General features: G+C 43.6%; 1 protein-coding gene across 1 annotated transcript in view; it reads left to right on the top strand.

Moving 5' to 3' along the window:
• The window catches only part of suclg2 (succinate-CoA ligase GDP-forming subunit beta), a 91,957-nt gene that overhangs the window by 34,735 nt on the left and 34,806 nt on the right, over positions 1–22,416 (top strand). Inside the window, exons 3-9 of the mRNA XM_058373744.1 lie at positions 4,576–4,675; positions 5,009–5,099; positions 5,928–6,080; positions 6,574–6,663; positions 10,687–10,783; positions 12,480–12,641; positions 15,204–15,346. Of these exons, the coding sequence (XP_058229727.1) occupies positions 4,576–4,675; positions 5,009–5,099; positions 5,928–6,080; positions 6,574–6,663; positions 10,687–10,783; positions 12,480–12,641; positions 15,204–15,346 (836 nt within the window). The remainder of the gene's footprint in view (positions 1–4,575; positions 4,676–5,008; positions 5,100–5,927; positions 6,081–6,573; positions 6,664–10,686; positions 10,784–12,479; positions 12,642–15,203; positions 15,347–22,416) is intronic.

Raw genomic sequence — 22,416 nt, 5'->3', positions numbered from 1 at the left:
CTTATTAATCTGTCCATTTTATTTGTCCGTCTGCTCACCCTCTATCCCTTCTTCTGTATGTCTTTGGGTTAATCATAGTGAAAGTGGCTTTGTGCGCTGATAGGATCGTACACTTTTTATCCCGGTTGCACTGTACTCAGCCGTGCGTGTTGAGTCGTGTGTCTTTTGTGTTTGCGTCGTAATCCTAACGCTTCCCATTGTGTTCGAGTAGATGGATTGGCACGACAATAGAAACTGACTTTGCTTGGCTAAATGAAGTTTCTGTTCTTTCCTGTCGTGCTTGGAATATTGATCATAACTGTCTGGAGTTCTGAATGGAATATGTTAGAAATGACAGCATATGAGTAGTCCAATTAGAGTGACAGCTTGGGCTGGGGTTTTTTTTCTCTTGTTCTTCCTGAAAAGCTGACATATTAATATCAAGTTGTGTTGCATTATACATTATACATAGTAGAAGATATGAGATTGGACTCCATCTGTGCCTTGATGAGTTGTCACCATTACACACACACAGCAAATCTTTGACCTGAATCAAAACATGATCACATAAAGCAATAATCTGACACATCTAGTTATATGAAATCCACCGCTATGTCTACAAAGAACAAACATAACACTTACCTGAGGATCGGATTTAATTAAGCAGCCCCGTCCCTTCCTGCTATCCCACGCTCCTCCGATCTGCTGTGATGAGGCCATTTTAATAATGAATAGGATGATCAGACCACAAACCAATTAGCCAGTGACATTTGGAGAAACAGCCAGGAGCGGAGCATATGGACGAAGCCGGCTCTGTTCTTTTCTTAAATGCCATGTTGAGTTTGTTGGAGATGCCTTTACACATACAATATGCATGTGGATATGGTGTGATTTTTGGGCCTTAGGGAAGGAAAAAAAAAAAACTCTGACTCTGTATTTGGACTCGGAGATTAAATTCATCTCAATTCCTGCTTGTTAACAGTGAATAAGTAACAAATCACTTCAGGGTATGGTCTTAGAGGAAATTTATCCGTCTGTGAAAGCTTTACTGCTGACTGTTACGAAGGGCTGACACTGGAGACTCCTTACAAAATACTGAATAAATCTCACCAACAGGGTCAGCAAACTGAAGCCATGTGACATGTTGCTATAGAAACAATAAGGTATTAGCTAGCAGGCAGATTAAGCTTTAATTTAAACTGGAAATGATGTCCGAGCTGCTGACCAATCAGAGTGCAGAACTTTATATAATGACGACGTCAGGGGAAATACAAAGCTCTTGGAGCAGTTCGCAGGAAAGGGCTTTGAAGCTGTTACTGAACAGTATTTAGTACACATATTATTTTGAGTGAAGCATCATTATTTGTAGCTTAGTGGTTAAAGTCGTTGAACTACTGATCAGAAGGTTGTGAGTTCAAATCCCAGGTCCACCAAGTGTCCACTGCTGGGTCCCTGAACCCTGAATTGCTCAGTTTTATTTTTTAAATGAGATAAATATTAGTCGTTCTGGATGAGGGCGTCTGCCAAAATGGTAGAAATGTTAGTGTAATTATTTATCACGGATACAAGCGTCTCATCAGCCAACCATAGGACGCTCCCTCAAGCCTCCTGGATTACACTATGTAACAATTTTTTTTACTTTTTTCTTGTTCCTGGGAAATAAGAGTTATTTCCCCCATTCTTTGTAACCCAAAAAAAGAGAAAAAAACCCATCTTAGCCATGAAAGTTTGGGTTAGTTTTGGGCATGTTTTTTTTTTTTTTTTTTTAGTAAAATGGGCTAATTTTGAGGTTTTCGTTCTCTTAAAAGCCCAAACCCAAACTTCAAGGGACTTAATGGCTATTTTTTTTAATCGTTTTCCATCAAGAGTAATTGGAAAATGTCATTCACTACCCAGGAACAAAATTGGTGTTACGTAGTGTAATAAGAGAAATAATCGCCAGCTTCTTTACATGCCACAATGTTTAAATGCTAACAGCTCTGATTCCATATCTTGTCATTTTTAAGTAATGTCAATCCAGTCACATTTCCTTGGTTTTTTTTTCTTTTCTTTTCTTTTTTTTTTTTTAATAAGACAGTTTTCATTAGCGAAATGAAAGCTTTGTTTTTTGGGCATCAGGTGACCCGTACTCCGGTCACGTCGGACACACACTCGCCGTCTACTTTATCCGGAAAAGTTCTCCTGCGCATTTATGAAATGATCTAATTAGCAAATCATGTGGCACAGTGCAGAAAATCAGGTCAAGCGCTTCAGCGAGCGTTCACGTCTGTAGGGGGAAATAACGTGAATTCAGTGGATCATGGTGTGGTTGTGGGTCCCAGATGTTCTGGTTTGAGGTTTTTTTTTTAATCTTAATATTTAATACAGAATGGCGTAAAAAACAAGGAAAAAATCCATTAAGGCGCAGTGCTATGAGAGGAAACGTCTTATTTGTGGTAACCATGATGGACAGAAAAGCATCTCAATACACTAAGCAGCACATCAGGTTCCACTCCTGTCAGCTTAAGACCTGGAGAACCTGGAAGAAACCGCAGAAAGCAACTCGAGCTCTGGATCGAACCGCGGATCCTGGAGCTGCGTTAGTTAGAACTTTTCAGAGCTTCACACTGTTCTGCTTCCCCACCACATCTGCTGTAGCTGACTGTTTCTCCCATACGTCTGTCCAGCTCTTACCGTCTTTTCATCTTTTTTTTTTTTGTCTTGCTTTCTGTCCATGTGGCATTTTTTTTTTTCTATGCGATTCCCTCGCTATGTCCGGCTGCTTAGGGACAGACAAGGCAGGACAACACTCGGGCAGAATGAAACTCAGCCAAGCACGCTGCTGCCTTCGGTAAATAAGCTTCAAATTAATTTGAGCTCATTAATTGGAAATTGCTTGCCCGGGGATTTCTGTGTTATCCCAATTACTTAGGATGTGAACGGAGATGTAGTGACATGTTAATTTTTTTTTTCCTTTTGTGTCCTTAAGAAAGCGTAGGAAGAGGATGACTGAGAGGGGAGGGGGAAAAAACACGATTTGTTAAGGAAAGAGAATGTCACTGATTTCTTTTGTTAGGTGCTGGAGATTTTTTCTGACCTTTCAGAAGACCTTATTGTGCTTCAACTCAGTATTTAAATTGATTCTGTCGCGGAAAAAGAGCACAGAATGAACTCAGGGGTCCGAAGTCCTGTTTCTCCCGCTGCTTTTAATCAGACACAAACAGATGGGTATTGAAAACGAGCTTCAAGCATGACAAATGCTAGGAAACCTTTAAACTCGGCTCTTCGTGTCTCTGTGACAACATTACTGCTAATATGAAGCAACTAATCCGAGAGTTCTCGTTTTTTCTTTCTCTCTTTCTCCATCTTGATTCATTTAATTTCTCGTATAAACGGATACAGTCCTAAACAGATGGATGTGTCTCTCTCATTATTCTTTTTTAAATGTCTTGGCATGCACGGTGGCATTTAACAACATTGAGCCATTTATGAAGGAATTTTACAAATACTCCATTCCGATTGGTCCGACTAACCTGGTGCTGATTATTTTTTGGTAACAGCACGGCTCTGAGGAGTAATTTATAGTTATCGTAAACTTTTTAATGTCGGAAACATCCAGGAAGCAAGTTCCTCTTATCATTTACTTTATAGCAGCTATAAACATTCATTCCCCTCACTTTATCGTGTCTTTTATGAACAGTATCTGCAGGTTGGTTCCAAAATCATCCGTAGACATCCAACTGGGTCGAGATGCGGTGCACGTGAAGGTCGTGTCATATATGAAGTATGTTGTGATTCGTCAAAACATGACTCGAGAGTTCGTGTTATGTGGGTGGGGGGCGGAGTCTTTCTGGAAGAGACCACGCCCATCAGGGAAGCAATGGGATGGATGGCAGAATAAACATGAAGAATGCTTTATTATTGACACATATACATTACAGAACATTTGGGAATCAGCCATGCCAGCCATGGTGCAGCTCACCTGGAGCAGGTTAAGGGCCTTGCTCAGGAGCCCAACAGTGGCAGCTTGGCGGTTCTGGGGGTTGAACCCTGATCATCCGATCGACAACCCAGAGCCTTAACCACCTGAGCTTCCACTGCCCCACAAATTGATTTGAAGATTGCAGGAAAAGTCTGTCTCATGGACCCAACCATGATAGCTCAGCGATGCTAGGCTTACCACTTAAACCTCAACCACTGAGCCGTCACGTCTCTTTGAAAGTTCTGAAGAACGAATTGAGGAACGTTCGTAAGTACGTGCTCAAGTGGTCTATCTAACGAGAAAAACCAATCCAGAACACACCTTGTTGACTGTAATGCTACTCTGGATGGTCAGCTTTGTGTTTGGGTTGAATAACAGGGATTTCCATGCGTGTTCTCCAGATGATCGCCCGTCATCACCTGTCAGGTCAAAGCTTGTCCAGGTTCCTCTGAGAGCCACAGAGGTTTCTGAGACCACGCTTCACCTTTTCAGATCTTTCGAACCTGCTAACGTTTGTCAGGCCTTTTTTGTTTTACTCTACACGACCGTTTTCCTGTTGCAGTGCGCTTGTGTTTCTGCCTTTTTCCCTTCCCATTTCTAACCGCTCTCTCCATCTGTCTCGTATTTCTTCTCAGATGCTAAAGAAATTGTTCTGAAGGCTCAGATCCTGGCAGGGGGCCGAGGCAAAGGGGTGTTTGACAGCGGCCTGAAAGGTGGAGTGCACTTAACCAAAGAGTGAGTGAGTTCCTGCTCTGGAAGATTGGAGACATTGTCCTCTCTCTCTAACGTTCTCTCTCAATCATTCTCTCTCTCTCTCTCTCTCTCTCTCCTACATTCTTCTTTTCTATCTCTCTTTCTTTAAAACTGACAACCCACAGTTGACTGCTTTTTGCATGCTCACCGTCTTGCTCAGTTTTCTCAGGCGTGTCGAGCCCTCAGGCCTCCATCTGTTGCACGATTTCTCTTGTTTTTTGTTTTTTTTTTCATTTTCTCCACTCTCACCCTTTATATTAAAAGATTTTTTCCATAACATGCTCTTTATGACTAACAAGTATCATGTCTTCTCAGCCCGGCAGTGGTGCAAGAGCTGGCCAATAAGATGCTCGGCTTCAACCTGACCACCAAGCAGACGCCGAAGGAGGGCGTCAAGGTCAACACGGTGAGTTCGCCTCCAGGAAACAGGAGCTGCTTTCCTCACGCTTGAATTTTTTACCTCGCTGCTCATAATCCGCTATTCCATTCCATTAAATTAATGACCGAGCTCGGGCTCAGGTTGTGAAAAAAAAAAAGTCCCATTAGCATTTTATTTTTCTTTCTACCTCACCTTGTCCTTTCTTTCGTAGATAGACGAGACGAGACACGCTCGCTTTGAAGCTTGTTCGTTTTCCTTCTATCTTAAATAAAAGGGGGAAAAAAAATCCTAGTTATGAAAACATGTGAAAACCAAAGCCATTGAAGAGCTAGTGTGTCACCTCTCTCTGTCACTAACAAGCCATCCGATCTCTCTCTCTCTCTTTTTTTACACTTTCTTTCACACTCTCTCTCTCACACACACACACACACACACACACACTGTCCTGTCTGTAGCACAGAAAATGAAAACACACACATATACAGGTAATATATAAAGGGCTTCTGCTGGGCCCTTGAGCAAGGCCCTTAACTGCTCTGTGTGTGTGTGTGTGTGTGGTCCTGTCCAGAAGTGGTAGACTGATTTAATGAACAGCGTGTGTGTACCAGGGCTGGATTGGCGTGTGGTTAAGAGGTTGTAATTGTGTTGTCGTTCTCTGTTTCCACAAACACAAACCCTCTAGTGAGCTGTCACTGTGCCGGCAGTTTATTCGTTAATGTGGCTGCATTCAGATAACGGTACAGACGCTGTAACTTCTCTTCCTGTCACACACACACACACACACACACACACACACACTCGCACTTGTCTCGGTTCTTGTATCCACACTTTAAAACCGTGTCTCTGTGGCTGCAGGTGATGGTGGCTGAGGCTCTAGATATCTCCAGGGAGACGTATTTCGCCATCCTGATGGACCGTGCGTGTAACGGACCCGTGATGGTGGGCAGCCCGCAGGGGGGAGTGGACATCGAGGAGGTGGCAGAGAAAACACCAGAGCTTATCTACAAGGTACACACACACACATACACACACACCCCCATCCATCTCTCTTTGTTATTATCTTCTACACTATTTAGGACTCACACAGGCTATTTCTTCATCCATCTATCCATCTTCCCTCTTGCTCTCAGGCTCCCTTATAGATCTATCTATCCATCCATCCATCCATCCATCCATCCATTTATCAATCTAGCTATCTGTCTTATCCATCTGCCTATTGGTCCATCCATCCTTGCTCTCTTTCTCCTCCTGTCACTGTTTTCCTCATCCATCCATCCATCCATCCATCCATCTCTATCTCTCTCCCTCTGTGTGTGTATGTGTGTGTACTGTATAATAATGTGCACTCTCCACTATGTTAATATGAAAACACACTCTGTATCAAATCAGTCCCACTGATGTGCACTCTCTCTCTCTCTCTCTCTCTCTCTCTCTCTTTCCTGTGTCTCTCTCTTCTCCTCTCTCCCCTTCAATCTCTCACTCTCCATCTTTCCCTCCACAGGAAGTCATCGATATTTTCGAAGGCGTTCGAGACGACCAGGCGCTGCGCATGGCAGCTAATTTGGGCTTCAAAGGGCCGCTGGAGAGGCAGGTAATGGAGCAGGAGTGGTAGCGGAGCACCAAAACAACTCGCATATCCTGACACGGCTGTTGCGCTAATACTCCGGCTAAGCGCTGTGTATGCTGGGCTTTAGTGGAAACCTCGCCGATCCACAGAGGCATCAGTAGTCTGTGCGCCGTTTATTTCAGCTATAAATGACTCACTGATGTGCCGTAACTGCCGTGGCTATAAACGATAAGCTCTGATTTAAATCTTCACTGGGCTTTAAAGACATTTAGAGGTTATCTCCATCCCACTTCTGCCAGGCAGTGATATATACGGCCAGCTCCCGACCTCCAGGAGCTATCTCCTGCTTATTTTAATTCTTCTTCTGTTTTTTTCTCTCCCTCTTTGTCCCCCCCCCCGCTTCTCCTCCTACACAGTTTTTTTTCCTATCTGCTGTATCCGTCGAGTTTCATCGTATCAAATCTTAATTCCACGCTCTTTCCGATGATTAGTTAGGAATGCGGCATTTGTATAAATCAACTTAATGAAGCCGATTTTAAAGGGTTATGAACACAGAAGGCTGGATTTGGGATGTCCTGTGTGTATCTGCGAGCGCACACACTCGTGTGTCTGCGTGTTCGTACGACGATTCGAACGAACCCGAGGAAATTGAAATTATTAGTCAAGTGTGCAGCTTGTCAGATTTCTGCTACAGTCGTCCTTTTAATGCTTTTAATAAGGCTCATTTGCAAACAGATATTCCACTCAGAACTAATGACATTTCTTTTGGAGGAGGAATTCTGTTTAAACAAGCTGCAGATATTGAATAAAGGCTGTCAAATAAAGTGCAGTGAGGTGATTAAAAAAAACTAAAGTTCCTTCACACAGTGAAGCATGTGAGAGCCACACCTCCTTCAATGAGACTGATTCACACAGGCCACACCTCCTTCAATGAGACTGATTCACACAGGCCACACCTCCTTCAATGAGACTGATTCACACAGGCCACACCTCCTTCAATGAGACTGATTCACACAGGCCACACCTCCTTCAATGAGACTGATTCACACAGGCCACACCTCCTTCAATGAGACTGATATACACACAGGCCACACCTCCTTCAATGAGACTGATTCACACAGGCCACACCTCCTTCAATGAGACTGATTCACACAGGCCACACCTCCTTCAATGAGACTGATATACACACAGGCCACACCTCCTTCAATGAGACTGATTCACACAGGCCACACCTCCTTCAATGAGACTTATACACACAGGCCACGCCTTCTTTACGGAGACTGATGCACACAGGCCACACCTCCTTCACTGAGACTGATGCACACAGGCCACACCTCCTTCAATGAGACTGATTCACACAGGCCACACCTCCTTCAATGAGACTGATATACACACAGGCCACACCTCCTTCAATGAGACTGATATACACACAGGCCACACCTCCTTCAATGAGACTGATTCACACAGGCCACACCTCCTTCAATGAGACTGATATACACACAGGCCACACCTCCTTCAATGAGACTGATTCACACAGGCCACACCTCCTTCAATGAGACTTATACACACAGGCCATGCCTTCTTTACGGAGACTGATGCACACAGGCCACACCTCCTTCACTGAGACTGATGCACACAGGCCACGCCTCCTTCTTCCCCCGAGATTAATCCACACAGGCCACACCTCCTTAAAGGGACTGATACACACAGGCCACGACTTTTTTACCGAGACTGATACACACAGGCCATGCCTCTTTCACTGAGACTGATACACACAGGCCACGCCTCCTTCACTGAGACTGATACACACAGGCCACGACTTTTTTACCGAGACTGATACACACAGGCCATGCCTCTTTCACTGAGACTGATACACACAGGCCATGCCTCTTTCACTGAGACTGACACACACAGGCCACGCCTCTTTCACTGAGACTGATACACACAGGCCACGCCTCTTTCACTGAGACTGATACACACAGGCCATGCCTCTTTCACTGAGACTGATACACACAGGCCACGCCTCTTTCACTGAGACTGATACACACAGGCCATGCCTCTTTCACTGAGACTGATACACACAGGCCACGCCTCTTTCACTGAGACTGACACACACAGGCCACGCCTTCTTTACCGAGACTGATGCACACAGGCCACACCTCCTTCACTGAGACTGATGCACACAGGCCACGCCTCCTTCTTCCCCCGAGATTAATCCACACAGGCCACACCTCCTTAAAGGGACTGATACACACAGGCCACGACTTTTTTACCGAGACTGATACACACAGGCCATGCCTCTTTCACTGAGACTGATACACACAGGCCATGCCTCTTTCACTGAGACTGATACACACAGGCCACGCCTCTTTCACTGAGACTGATACACACAGGCCACGCCTCTTTCACTGAGACTGATACACACAGGCCATGCCTCTTTCACTGAGACTGATACACACAGGCCATGCCTCTTTCACTGAGACTGATACACACAGGCCACGCCTCTTTCACTGAGACTGATACACACAGGCCACGCCTCTTTCACTGAGACTGATACACACAGGCCACGCCTCTTTCACTGAGACTGATACACACAGGCCACGCCTCTTTCACTGGGACTGATACACACAGGCCATGCCTCTTTCACTGAGACTGATACACACAGGCCACGCCTCTTTCACTGAGACTGATACACACAGGCCACGCCTCTTTCACTGAGACTGATACACACAGGCCATGCCTCTTTCACTGAGACTGATACACACAGGCCACGCCTCTTTCACTGAGACTGATACACACAGGCCATGCCTCTTTCACTGAGACTGATACACACAGGCCACACCTCCTTAAAGGGACTGATACACACAGGCCACGACTTTTTTACCGAGACTGATACACACAGGCCATGCCTCTTTCACTGAGACTGATACACACAGGCCATGCCTCTTTCACTGAGACTGATACACACAGGCCACACCTCCTTAAAGGGACTGATACACACAGGCCACGACTTTTTTACCGAGACTGATACACACAGGCCACGACTTTTTTACCGAGACTGATACACACAGGCCATGCCTCTTTCACTGAGACTGATACACACAGGCCATGCCTCTTTCACTGAGACTGACACACACAGGCCACGCCTTCTTTACCGAGACTGATGCACACAGGCCACACCTCCTTCACTGAGACTGATGCACACAGGCCACGCATCCTTCTTCCCCCGAGATTAATCCACACAGGCCACACCTCCTTAAAGGGACTGATACACACAGGCCACGACTTTTTTACCGAGACTGATACACACAGGCCATGCCTCTTTCACTGAGACTGATACACACAGGCCATGCCTCTTTCACTGAGACTGACACACACAGGCCACGCCTTCTTTACCGAGACTGATGCACACAGGCCACACCTCCTTCACTGAGACTGATGCACACAGGCCACGCATCCTTCTTCCCCCGAGATTAATCCACACAGGCCACACCTCCTTAAAGGGACTGATACACACAGGCCACGAATTTTTTACCGAGACTGATACACACAGGCCATGCCTCTTACACGGAGATTGATACACACATGCCATGCCTCCTCCACTGAGATTCATGCACACAAGCCACACCTCCTTCACTGAGATTGATGTACACAGGCCACACCATCTTCACTGATACTGATATGTACAGGCCACACCTCCTTATCCAAGACTGAAATGCATAGACCACACTTTCTTCAATTATACTGATACACACAGGCCACGCCTCCTTCACTGAGACTAATGCACATCGGTCACTTTTCCTTATCCAAGACTGGTACACACAGACCACGCCTCCTTCATTGATGCTGATAAACACAGGTCACGCCTCCTTCCTTCATCATGACTGATACCCACAGGCCACGCCTCCTTCATTGATACTGATACAAACAGGACCTTTGCATAAGTTCACAATAATGTGTGTGATATGTGTTATTTATGTGTGTGACAGGGCTTTGTTTATTCGTTTCCCCTTAATCTCACTCTCTCCCTCTATGCATCTGTCCCAGGCTGCAGATCAAATTAAGAAGCTGTACGATCTCTTCCTGAAAGTCGATGCCACTCAGGTGGAAGTGAACCCACTCGGCGAGACTCCCGAAGGACAAGGTGGGACGCTTTAATATTCTGAAACGTGTGTGTGTGTGTGTGTGTGTGTGTTAATTTATGGGAGACAGCGACTGTCTGCATTCACCACTGGCTGTGGTTGTGAAAGAGAGACTGTTTGAAAGACAGGGGAAGAATGCAGTCGCTAGGAGGAGCTTAACCTCAGGGGTCCAGAACATTTCTTAAGGAACTTAGAAGTTCCTGAACTATCCAGAGAGGTCCGTTTCTCGGGCGAGTTCCCTTTTTCGCCTTTTCTTCGTCGTCGATTTTAATCACATTTTCGGAACGGAGGATATTTTTGTTGTTTTTGTGACCGCTTCCCGATAATGGCGTTAAGATTGATTCAACCTGAGGTCCTTTTTATTTTTTTGTGCCTATAAAGTCAGCAAATCGTCTACTAGAAGTGAATCAATGCGACGAACTAAACCTATGGTGTAAAAAACATTGGTGTAAAAGACACTTCTCCATTTCCACTCCGCTTCAACGACCGTTAATGAATTTCATGATTCAGCAGAAGTAATGAAGAATTTCTGCTTAGTGGAGCAGCTTCTTTAAGATTAAACTACAAGTTCAGTTGTGTAGTGGGTTCGATAGAGAGATGGAGGGGAGAAAAAAAAATAAGAGTTCAGCTGTTTCAAATATCAACTGCTTCCACTGGCTGCAACCTCAGGAGCACTTTGCTTTCACAGCTGATGAAGGACTTTTGTTGAAAATGCCCTGTTTTCCTCTTACCACTGAATTACACTCAACTTTTCCTACATCACTGGAGTACACCGCAGTGATTTCCATGAAGAATGAGACAGATGTCATTGTGGAAATGCGGAAAACGCAGAAATTACGACTGATCAAAAGACGAGCGTTACATTACGCAGGGTCGAGCTCACGGTGGGAGATGCAGATGAGTTTGGGTTAAAGACATTGTGAAGAAAGAGAGATCGCAAAATGATCAGTTGCAGAGATGGAAACGAGGAGAAAGTATCAAGTCGAGTTTAGTAGAACAGGAGAGAGATGGAGTGAACGGGGATGAAGTGGGAACTCTACGAGCGACTCTGATTAGAGTTGCTTTCTCCATCATCCTGTTCCTCATCCCCTCGTGGCATGAGTGAGAGCCTGTCTCAGAAAGTCGGAGTCTGCTTTGGCTCTGCGAGAGACGGAGCGTTAGTATTCGGCTTTCCGGATGAGCTCAGGGACTTCTCTACTTCAATCTCCATCCTCAGAACTGCATTACTGCCCCAAAATGCATGAATGATCACAATACACTGCGCGGCAGCCATTAAACCGCACGGACGCCACCAATGCCATCTCCAGGGGCCGTGATTTAGAGCGAGAAGATTGATCACACGATGAGATGGAAAACAAGGGCCTGGTTTTCTGCTTCATTGTCATTTTAACGAGGCCTCAGAAAAGGTTAATTATGGATATGTGGAATATTTAAGGGATGATTAGTGATAATATACATTATTTACATCTAAAGGGATGTGCAAGAGAGAGGATGCTCCTTATTTTTTTATTTATTTTTTCCAGCAAAATCGACCATGTTGTTTATGAACATTCATTACCATTTTTTCTATTTAATTAATATTCCCTTTTAATGGAAATAACAAGTAATACAAGCGATTGTTATTGACCATGAGGCATTTTGAACTTGATTTCTTAAGTTCTACAGATGCAGCCTGTCTCTCTAATGCCTTTTTCGCAGTCGTGTGCTTCGATGCCAAAATCAACTTCGATGACAACGCTGAGTTCCGTCAGAAAGACATCTTTGCCATGGACAACACGGCCGAGAGCGATCCCATAGAGACCGAGGCGGCCAAACACGAGCTGAAGTACATCGGCCTGGACGGCAACATCGCTTGCTTCGGTGAGTTTGTTGGTAAACAGGCAGGTGTTTGAGTTTTGGTGGGAATAATCCCTTCAGTTTGTGGAAATTATTTATAATTGAGTCTAATCATAAGTTTTGGCACTATTATAGGAACATTTTGGGTCATACTTAACATTTGTTAGGCTCCTTTAACAAAATTTCACTTGCTTTAATTATTAAGGCATTGTAATGGCAGTAGATATTTACTTTTATTTGAATTGACCTCAATGAGAAGCTCTAGATTCATGGTGTTGGTCAGGTGGTCAGAGAACAGTGGTTCTTTACCAGTCCTGGGACTCAAACTCACATCCTTCTGTCTGTTACTATAGTGTAGTACAAACTCACATCCTTCTGTCCCTTACTGTAGTGTAGTACAGCTCTAGGTTCATGGTGTTGGTCCTGGGACTCGAACTCACATCCTTCTGTCCCTTACTGTAGTGTAGTACAGCTCTAGGTTCATGGTGTTGGTCCTGGGACTCGAACTCACATCCTTCTGTCCCTTACTGTAGTGTAGTACAGCTCTAGGTTCATGGTGTTGGTCCTGGGACTCGAACTCACATCCTTCTGTCCCTTACTGTAGTGTAGTACGTTACTGGATAAACTCCAACCTTAAACTTAAAACCATCTAGACTGTAAAACTGAGCACCTGCCTCCAAGTCATTATTTATTAACCCAAATTATTGTTGGGCTAGTGAGTATTAGCCATTGACATTTATTTATCATTATTTTTAGTATATTTCTTTTTAATAATTCACTTACAATGAACCAAAATGGGAAAGCGTTCAAGCATGAAGCAGGGCACACGGGTCAGCAGTGGTTCTACTCAGATTTGGATTATTTTCCAGTCACGATCTCAGAACCGGAATCTGTGCAGGTTTGATATTCATTTCAGTTTTATTCTCTTATAACGTGACGTACTTCACTATTTTTCCAGTTCCGTTTATAATGCTGGACACTGTCATGGTGTTTAAAACAGTCTAATCACGACGGCTCGTATTTAGATCTGATCTTAAAAAATTCACTTTATTAAGGCAAAACCAAATGGGTTCTGTTTCTGATGGAACCTGCCAGAAGCGATGACTTCCAATTAGAGAGAAAGGCCTCTGAAAGTGTCTGGAACAAGGCAGACTGGTGGAGAGATTGCTCTAGTCGTCATTAAAGCAGTTTCTCAGTAGACATAAAAGACATAAAAAGCTTTTTTTAAGTGTTGAACAAAAGCAGTGCCAGAAAGCATGAGGAACTTAAACATATGCACTTGTCCAGTCTCTCTGTCGCTCTCACTCTCTCTCGCTCTCGCTGTGTCTCTCTCTCTCACACTCTGTCGCTCACACTCTCTCTCGCTCTCACTCTCTTTCTCTTTCTCTCTCTCTGTCTCTCTTTCTCTCTCTCTCTCTCTTTCTTTCTTTTTGTCTCTCCCTTTCTCTCTTGTGCCACTTTCTCTCTTGCTCCCTCTCTGTCTCTCTTTCTCTCTCTCTTGCCACTCTTTCTCTTGCTCTCTCTGTCTGTCTGTCTGTCTGTCTCTGTTTGTGTCTCTCTCTCTCTCTCTCTCTCTTTTACTCACACACACCTACACACAGAGAGAAGTAGCAGTTTGTGTGTATATGTTTTGAAAGAACATATTTTCTTTCTTTCTTTCTTTCTTTCTTTTTTTTTCCAAGACTGATTTTGGAGTTCTTGCCAAGCTCCATCCTTTCGTCCGAGAGGCAGGAATTAGCCGCAGGAAAACACTTGAGCACTTGGCTCTGTTACAGCATGGACTAATTAGGCAGGCTCAATGGCCCAGCTAACGCTGCAACTGCTACTGTCGCTGGTGTCCAGTACTCGTTTAATCTAATTCACTTATCCATCTGTTTGCCAGGATGATGGAGAATTAGACTTGCGTTTTGTGCAGTTGATCCTCGGAAGAGTCATTATTTACTGTGCTTTATGGGCTATAGGATACATTTTGCTCTGTAGCTGTTGCTGTGAATATACAGTGAATTATTTAGGTGTTTCTATTGGACTTTCCTATTTGAGTTGAGGGTTTTTTGTTTGTTTTTTAGTTTTTTGTTTGTGTTTACAATTTGAGCTCTCCATTTTGTTTCAGAGTTTTTATTTGATTCTCCTATTTACGTTTCTATTTGAGTTTTCTCTTTATATTTCTGTTCCAGTTTTCTGTTTGACTTTTCATCTGAATTTTTTGCATTGAGTCTCGTGTTTTGAGATTCCTTTCTGCAGCTATTTCCTATTTCAGTGTTTGTGTTACTCCAGGAAGTGCAGTAGTGTAGTTACTCCAGGAAGTAAGGTAGTTTAGTAACTCCAGGAAGTACAGTAGGTGTGTTAGATTTTATTGGCTAATCGTTACTGCACTCTGGTGTATCTGTGTTGTGGTGTGTGTGTGGGGTTGTTTATGTGCTCTTCCACCCTGTGCTTTGACATTTACAGCTCATATTTGTGACACAGTCAATTCTAGTACAGCAGCATGACCTGATGTCCCCTGCCTGCATTAGAATACACAATTTCTCACAATTTCACCTCCTCAGGTGATTATCCTAATCAAGATGGTTAATCCTGTCATTACAGTCAATGGTGCTGGCCTTGCCATGGCCACATGTGACATAATTGACCTGCATGGAGGGAAACCAGCAAACTTCCTGGACCTGGGAGGAGGAGTGAAGGAGGACCAGGTGTACACTGCTTTCAAACTGCTCTCTGCTGATCCGAAGGTGAGAGAACCTTCTGTTCTAATGATAGCTATTCAGGGGCTTTTAGAGGTCAGGCACTGATGCTGGTTGAGGAGGTCTGGGATGCAGTCGCTGTTCCACTTCACCCTAAAGGTGTTCAATGGGGTTGAGTCAGAGTCAGGGCTCAGTGCAGGACAATCACACCATGTCTCACTTTGTGCACAGGGGCATCATCATGCTGGAACAGGTTTGAGCCTCTTAGTTCCAGTGAAGGGAAATTGTAACAAAGCACCATCCAATTCTATACAATCATAGGCTTCTAACTTGACAACAGTTTGGAGAACCAACATGGGTTTGGTGGTCAGGGGTGTACATACTTTCAGCCATACAGTGTATCAGAGAAATTAGTAAAGCACGGCAAAGATACTGGAAACTTTTATTGATAAAACCTCACTAGATATTAATGTGAGTGTTGTTTGGTAGCTATAAGTAATATAAGGAACAGTTAACTGAACGATTTGTTAACAGATTTATTGAACGATTCAACAGACAAGTCATTAAAAGTTTAGTGAAATGCTTCGTTAAACCATTCCTTGATATTACAATATTAATTGTAAATAGTCGAGAATTGTGTTAAGAGCCACGTGTCTTTATGAAGACAGTTTAAGAGTGATGAGAAATTCCAGCCTGATTTGTTAAACAATTTCTTAAATTATTCCCTGAATGATTCTCTAAACAATTCCCTAAATTAATCATTTTGAAACATGTGTTGTATTTAATAGTCTGGAATTACGTTCAGGGACACGTATATTCATAAAAACTGGGAGCGACTAGAGATTCCAGCCTGATTTGTTGAACAATTGGTTCAACGATTCATTAAATGATTCCTTAAATGATTCCTTAAACATATCAGCTTTAAACATGGGTTATTTTAAATAGTCTAGAATTACAATTAAGGAAACGTATCTTTAGAACCTTGATTTGAGAGTAATAAGTGATTTCAGCCTGATTTGTTAAACGATTCCCTAAAAGATTCCCTAAACGATTCCCTAAATGAATCATTCTTCAACATGGTTGTATTTAAATAGTCTGGAATTGCGCTCAGGCACATGTATATTCATAAAGACAAACTGAGAGCATCTAGAGATTCCCTCCTGATTTGTTGAACAATTTGTTAAATGATTCCCTAAACGATTCCCTAAATGATTCATTTTGAAACATGGGTTGTATTTAATAGTCTGGAATTGCGCTCAGGGATAAAGACGAACTGAGAGCAACTAGAGATTCCAGCATGATTTGTTGAACAACTGGTTCAACGATTCGTTAAATGATCCCTTAAATGAATCATTTTTAAACATGGGTAATGTTTAATAGTCTAAAATTACATTAAGGGATGCGTATCTTCATCACATATCTTCATCACTCCGATTTGATGGAGACTGAAGGATTTCAGCGTGTCCATCTTTGCCGCTACTCTTCATCACAGCCATCGATCAGGTTTGTACAGTTATTTTCACAGACTCCCCACAAACTCACACCCATTCCTCGAAACTCATCTATCCTCTGTTATTCTTCACCACTCAACACTGAGAGCCTGAAAAGCGAGCTCCTGTTCTCCAGAATGTTCCATCCTTGCAGCACCAGTAATCCGCGCCGAGCCACCCGATACGCCCGAAAACGCCGGCGCTCATCGTTTGTTTACATTCAGCTTAATCTCACATGCTGTTACACCAGACATTTATTTTACTCAGGATCTGAGTGTGCATCAACGTCTTCGTCCCTGCTTACAGAGACTGGCATCTCTGTATCTAGCTCTTCCACGTGTTCCACGAACAGCGAGCTTTAATACGCGACTGCCGGCGTGATAGCGATGAATTTTAAGCAGGCTCTCACTGGCTGATGTATTATTCTGCTCAGCTATCTAAGGTGTATTTATTATTTTTTGTCATGCATAAATCCATCACCGCTCACTGGAAAACAACAAAAAAAAAAAGAAACGGGAAAAGGAAAAGACAGGAAGTGGAGTTTCTTACATCTTGTCCAGAGGATCAGTCTCATCTGTTATTTCCTCAGACAGGCCACAGCTGAAGACGAATGTTGTGTATGTTTAAGCAGTTTTTAATGATTTATAGTACATCACCATTTTGATGCAGAATGAGGAAGAGTTTGATGTTGCCTTCTTTATTTTCTCTCTTATTTTTCCTAGGTCTGCTCTCATTTTTTATTTCTCTCTCTTTATCTTAGTCCGTCTCAGTTTAGGGATTTGCATTTCACAGGATCATTCTGTGCCACCTCTCCCATGTGCTGGGAATTTTAATCAGAATGTTAATTATTCGCTCTCTAACAGGATGAAATCTGCATTTGCATTCCTCCGAACTCGGTGAAGCCTTCCTTCACTTTTGCGCTCTCAGATTTCTGGCCCCTCGTCACTCTTAGCCGGGTTTCTCAGCCTGTGATGAGCTACACTATATTGCCAAAAGTTTTGGGACACCCCTCGAGATCATTGAATTCTGGTGTTGTTTTTCAGGGGTTGGCCCCTTAGTTCCAGTGAAAGGAACTCTTAATGCTTCAGCTTCATACCAAGACATTTTGGACAATTTCATGCACTTTGTGGGAACAGTTTGGGGATGACCCCTTCCTGTTCCAACATGACTGCACACCAGTGACCAAAGCAAGGTCCATAAAGACATGGATGAGTGAGTTTGGTGTGGAGGAACTTGACTGGCCTGCACAGAGTCCTGACCTCAATCCCATAAAACAACTTTGGGATAAATTGGAGCAGAGACTGCGAGCCAGACAAATGCGCTTCTAGAGGAATGGTCAAAAATTCCCATAAACACACTCCTAAACTTTGTGGATAGTCAAGTTCCTCCACACCAAACTTGCTCATCCATGTCTTTATGGACCTTGCTTGTGCAGTCATGTTGGAACAGGAAGCGGTCATCCCCAAACTGTTCCCACAAAGAGCATGAAATTGTCCAAAATGTCTTGGTATGAAGCTGAAGCATTAAGAGTTCCTTTCACTGGAACTAAGAGGCCGAGCCCAACCCCTGAAAAACAACCCCTGAATTCAATGATTCGGAGGGGTGTCCCAAAACTTTTGGCAATATAGTATACAGTATAGCAATGTAGTGTACGTTCACCAATAAGGTTGGCTTCCAGCTATCTCTCTCTCTCTCTCTCTCTCTCTCTGTCTGGATCGATGATTGACGCTGTGTTTAAAACAGTGTTTTCTCTGTTAGTGGATTGACCGGAGACCTGTGATGCTGTGTGTTACTGCTTGTGCTTTATATTTATGACTGATATATAAAATAACTGAAGCAGAGAGATTGGGAGCAAGGAAAATGGAAGAGGAAAAGAAAAAATACACAACAGAGGGTGATTAGAGATGAGGAACATCGAAAGAAAGACAAGTGAAAAGATATAGGGGAAGGAAAAGGAAGGCAGAGGGAAATTGAAAAGATAAATGGCCAGACAGGAGGGAGAGAGAGAGATGAGAACGGAAGACATGGAGGAATGTGGAGGACAGATTTGAGACGAGAAGAAAGGGAAGGGAAAAAGTGCTGACCTGAGAAAAGGACATGGGAAGAGAAGCGAAGATAAGAAGGTAAGAGACAAAGCAAGATGGTGGAAGGGAAAATGAGAGAGGAAGAGATGAGAAGGGAAAAGGAAAAAGGGAAAAATAATAAAGGAAAGAGGAGATGAGAAAAGGAAGAGAAGAGTGCTGACATGAAGAGAAGAGGAGAAGAAGACGCAGAAAGGTAAAAGGGAAGAGAGGATAAGGGAAAAGAAGAGATGCGATAAAGAATGAGACTAGATAAGAATGGAAGCGCAGATGCATCATGGGAGAAGAAGAGAAGCAGGAAGAGAAGGGAAGACACAAGAAGATGACAAGATATAGAAGGTAAGGGAAGGTATGAGAAGATAAGGGAAGGTATGATAAGGGAAGAGAGGAAAAAGTGGAAAGAAGGGATGAAAAGTTTAGGGTACTGCACCGCCATGATCAGTGTGACCCTCGCATCCGTACACTGCTGAGATGTTCAAGATTCCTTTATTTGCTACTCACACACAACTTCCTGTCCTGGCGGTGCAGAGGAACTCGCTCGCGCTCTCATTCCATTCGTTCTGAATACCCATTATTCAGGCCTGGCTCTACGACTGTGAGTGAGAGAGAGAGAGAGAGAGATAGGGGGAGGGATAGAGGGAGTGATGGAATGGCAGTCCTTCACCAGTCTTTTTAAAAAAGTTGCATGAATAAAACATTTCCTTTTTTGCTATTATAATTCAGCTCCCTCTGAAACACATCACACACCTGTGGGCCAAATGGCAGCTAAAGAACGTTGTAGCGAGGGAGACGAAGCGAGAAGGCTTGAATAACTGGAGCTCCTGGTGCTGTATTAGTAGCCGGAGTGTGTCGGGTTTGTTCAGAGGGTATGGGCCGAGGCAGACGTGGTTGACGGGGTCATTGTGGCTGCCGGGTGAGTGTTCGGAGGTGTATGAGCCATGAGACAGCTCCAAAGTGTGTAAAAAGAGTCTGCTGGAATGCATTTTACTACTCTTTTTAAAGCAAATTGGGTCTCGTTACCCAATCTGCACTCTCCCAGATCTGCATCACATTATGTATTGTTAACATTGTGTGTCTTTACCTGATCTGTTTCTTATACAGTGTCCTTTTTGTCACTACCAGACCTGAGTCAGATCTGTTGTTACATTGTTTTCTTACCTGATCTGTTTCCCTCATTCAGTGTACTTTCTCTCTCTACCAGATCTGCATAATATCTTTTGTTACATTGTGTCCTTTCTTGATCTGTTTGACTTATACAGTGTCCTTTGTTGCTACCAGATCTGCGTCATATCTATTGTTTCATTGTGTTTTTACCTGATCTGTTTCCTTCATTCAGTGTCCTTTGTCACTACCAGATTTGCATCATATCAATTATGTTGTGTCCTTACCTGATCTGCTTCCCTCATTCAATGTCCTTTGTCAATACCAGATCTGCATCAGATCTATTGTTACATTGTGTCCTTACCTGATCTGTTTCCCTCATTCAGTGTCCTTTCGGTCACTACCAGCTCTGTCATATCTATTGTTACATTGTGCGTTTTTACCTGATCTGTTTGCTTGTTTCAATCAGTGTCCTTTCTGTACAATTCATTCATTGTTCTTTCTGTTACGACCAGATCTGTTTCACGTCTATTGTTGTGTCCTTACCTGATCTGTTACCCTCGTTCATTGTCCTTCCTGTTACTACCAGATCTGTATCATATCTATTGTTACATTGTCCTTACCTGATCTGTTTCCTTCATTCAGTGTCCTTTCTGTCCTTACCTTAGGTTACGCTCATTCAGTGTCTTTTCTGTCACTACCAGATCTGCATCATATCTATGGTTAAATTGTGTCCTTACCTGATCTGTTTCCTTGTTTCACTCATTCAGTGTCCTTTCTGTCACTACCGGATCTATTGTTAAGTTGTGTATCCTTACCTGATCTGTTTCACTTATTCAGTGTCCTTTCCGTCACTGCCAGATCTGTGTCATATCTATTGTTACATTACGTGTCCTTACCTGATCTGTTTCACTCAGTGTCCTTTCTGTCACTACCTGATTTTCATCAAATGCGTGTTTACCTGATATGCCACCCAATGTCACGATTTGATTCACCGTCTCTGCATCCCCTGTGTTATTACCCACTCGGTGTCCCGTCTGTCTGCATCATTGTGTCATTTCCTGATATTCACAACCCGTAGTTCGACCAGCGTCCCTCATGACATCACCACACTCGCGGCCCCGAAGCAATTACCCAATCTGTGTCCTATTTCACCCTGTCACCTGATCTGTAACTTCAAGGAATAACACCAGAAGCCATTCTTTACTGGTATCGTTACTGACTGTTCTTAATATCCCCACAGATGCACTCGCTCTTAAAATACTCTCTTGTTGTTCGAATGTTGTGGAGGCTTCTCTATCTCACACGTACACTCTCAGACGTGTCTCTCTTTTTTTGTCTTCCTGAAATCCTGTTGGAACATTGTCTCTGCTTCACGCCTTCACACTCTCATGAGCATGCACATCCTCACATCTCGTCCTGTTCCTGCGGGTGCACTTGTTTGTATATGGGTGTGTGTGTGTTTTTTTTTTTTGTCTTGTTTGTGTGTTTTCTCCAGAGAGATTGGTGGAGAAATAGACAGATGGATAGAGGTTAAAGAGAGAGCAGAAGTGGTTGTATTGCTCGAGGATGAAAGGATTTGTTTCATTATCTCCACTTTCTTCATTACCAACCACACACACACACACACACTCACACACACACACACACACACTTTTCCATCTCACCCCACCCACACTTCATCATTTCTCTCTATCAGGACGCAGGTGCCCTTGTCATAGAGGGCTTGATGGTGTTAAATGATGTCGTCGCAGGACACACTCACACACACTCGCGCACACTGACACACACTGACACACTCAGACCCAAGGGATTCCGCAGGTGTCCCAACATGGCCACCTTCAGTAATGGAGCTCATTTCCCCCGTGTCTGGTCTCGTGGCCCACGGAGCGCCAACATGCGTCTGAGTGTGAGTGACAGGGCAACACATTACTGCTGTGATGATGGAGGTGTTTACGACACTGGACACAGTTTATTTCGAGGGGTGTGTGTGTGTGTGTGTGTGTGTGTCTATATGGTTTGTTGTGGTTTTGTGTGCGTGTGAGGTGTGTGGTTTTGTGTATGTTTGGTTCTTTGTGGTTCTGGGTTTGTGTGTGTATGGTTCGTTGTGGATTTGTGTGTCTGTGTGTGTGATGTGTGGTTTTGTGTTTATATGGTTCTTTGTGGTTTTGTGTGCATGTATATATGTGTGGTTTTGTGTGCGAGCGTATATGTGTGTGGTTTTGTGTGTGAGGTTCATTGTGGTTCTGGGTGTGTGGTGTGGTTCGTTGTGGTTTGGTGTGTGTGTGTGTGTGGTTCATTTTGTTTGTGGTTTTGTGTGTGTATGTATCTGTGGTTTTGTGTGTGATGTGTGGTTTTGTGATTATATGGTTCTTTGTGGGTTTGTGTATGGTTCGTTGTGGTTTGGTGTGTGTTTTTGTGAGTGTATGGTTCATTGTGGTTCTGC

This window comes from Hemibagrus wyckioides, linkage group LG21 (genome assembly GCF_019097595.1).
Source record: "Hemibagrus wyckioides isolate EC202008001 linkage group LG21, SWU_Hwy_1.0, whole genome shotgun sequence".
Classification (NCBI taxonomy): Eukaryota; Metazoa; Chordata; class Actinopteri; order Siluriformes; family Bagridae; genus Hemibagrus; species Hemibagrus wyckioides.
This window is presented reverse-complemented; position numbering and strand designations above follow the sequence as displayed.